Genomic DNA, 2,048 nt, shown 5'->3' with positions numbered 1-2,048 from the left:
TTCCTCACTTCTCGGCTTTATCAAATAGCATCCGCAACACTGCTGTGCTGTGGTCTTTCTATTTTACGAAATTGTGAGCTAGGCATTGGTTTGGGGATCAAGGTTGGGTTTCTCTGCATGTACCATCGCGGTCTGGATTAAAGCTGCTTGTCTGTGTGGTTTTCATCTTGTCCTTTGTTCTTCCTCTCCATCCCCCTGATTCTGGTACTTTCCTCCCTCTCGTCTCTGTAAGTTTCTTTATCTCCTGTTTCCTTTCTCCCCAGAGCCTCGCTTCCTTTGGCAGTCTCATTGCCAGCCACCATGTACACTGAGAGTGAGGACAAGTCGTCAAAGCCCAGCGAAGAGACCTTCAGCTTGTTCGATGAAGAGGTGTTCACCAGGCAGTACACCGTCCTGAAGAACCTGAGCGAGGGCGGCAATAACGAACTGAGGCTCTCCTTGCACCGCCTCACGGGCACACAGGTTGTGGTGAAGGCGCTGATGAAGTCTGAGAGGGGGGCAGCACGGGCGCTAAGACTGTCGGAAGTCGAAATCATGAAGGTGCTAAACCACCCAAATATTGTTTCCCTTGTACAAGTGATGGAAACAAAACAGAACATTTACCTAATTATGGAAGAGGCCCAGGGAAAGTTGCTATTTCATCGAGTGCAGGGGGCCGGATACCTGAAGGAAGATGAAGCTAGGAGCATATTTATCCAGTTGCTCAGTGCCATATGCTACTGTCATGACAATGGAATCATTCACCGAGATCTGAAGCCTGACAAAATAATTGTGGATGAGCGGGGCCAGGTTAAGATAATTGACTTCGGGTTAGGTGCTAGATTCTTGCCTGGTCAAAAACTGAAAAGGCTCTGTGGAGGGTTGCATTTCATTCCTCCGGAAATATTCCTCGGCCGCCCATATGATGGGCCCAAAGTAGACATGTGGGCCTTGGGAGTACTTCTGTATTTTATGGTGACTGGGCTTGCTCCTTTTAAAGCGACCACCTTTTCGGAACTGAGTAAAAAAGTCTTGCAGGGAAGGTACTACATTCCATACTATCTCTCTAAAGACGTACGAAGTATCATCGGCATGCTGTTGACAGTAAACGCAAGGCAGAGACCAAGTGCTCAAGACCTCTTAAGTCACCCATGGCTTCAAGGAGAAAAGACTTTAACATTTCCTTCCAATGGTGATACCAGCTCCCCAGACCGTGACATAATGGTAGCCATGGAAAAGATTGGGTTTTGCTTGAAGGACACCATAGAATCATTAAAATGCAAAAAGTTTGATGAAACTATGGCTACATACCTCCTGCTGAGAGGTCAGGCATCTCAAAATGATGCTAGTGGTTTCCAAAGAAAGATAATGAAGCCAGGGGCGGCACCTATCCCTTCGAGAGCAGACCCTGACATTTTCCCTCTGCCTCTCAAGAGAAGGGCTAGCGAACCTTCCCTTCATTCAGTCAGATCCCCTGAACAACATTATCTAAGACAAAGGGGTGAGTCAGATGCTCCTGCCCTACCCAAGAAGTCAGCCCTTAAGGGAAGTGGTTACAAACGGTCCATGACCGCCCCTTGTCTGTCCTTTCAAAGAGACACTACAGTGAATGTAGCGACCACCAGCTGTTCCACTGGCTCCCCAGCAGAAAAGATTTTACATGACCCAGAAAGGGGTGGGACTTCAAGCTCCCCGCAGCCCAGGGGCTGGGCAAAATGGAAGAAAAGAATTGGAGCATGTTTCCGGTCCCTTTGCTGCTGCTGCGTATCACCTCACAGAAAGGTGCGCCCACAGTAGTGAGAGGGCACCATCGGATGACAGGAGGCACAGGCATGGCTCAGGTACGTAGGTAGTTTTGCTTATTTTTTACTAATGTCTTACATATAGACAGTTCCTGATGAAGTTCTCGAGGTACAGTGAGTTACATCCAGTTGTATCTAGATCGTGTGGGATGTGGGTGCCAGTACAATTAAACACATGTACCATACTTTCTTACTCCAAGAGCATTGAACCAGGACACAAGCCCAATCAAATCAAACCAAACCAAATCAAACCAAGTTATTTACATG

General features: G+C 47.6%; 1 protein-coding gene across 1 annotated transcript; it reads left to right on the top strand.

Moving 5' to 3' along the window:
- Window positions 1–300: 300 nt before the first annotated feature.
- Window positions 301–1,776, top strand: LOC308432662 (sperm motility kinase Z-like; the record flags this gene model as incomplete). The annotated part of the gene is made up of 1 exon (XM_080932434.1): window positions 301–1,776. The coding sequence occupies one exon, from the start codon at window positions 301–303 to the stop codon at window positions 1,774–1,776; it is 1,476 nt and encodes a 491-aa protein (XP_080788560.1).
- Between the last annotated feature and the right edge of the window lie 272 nt (window positions 1,777–2,048).

Source organism: Micromys minutus (assembly GCF_963924665.1).
Source record: "Micromys minutus genome assembly, chromosome: 18".
Lineage (NCBI taxonomy): Eukaryota > Metazoa > Chordata > Mammalia > Rodentia > Muridae > Micromys > Micromys minutus.
The sequence above is the reverse complement of the archived record's forward strand: the minus strand, read 5'-3'. Positions and strand labels throughout refer to the sequence as shown.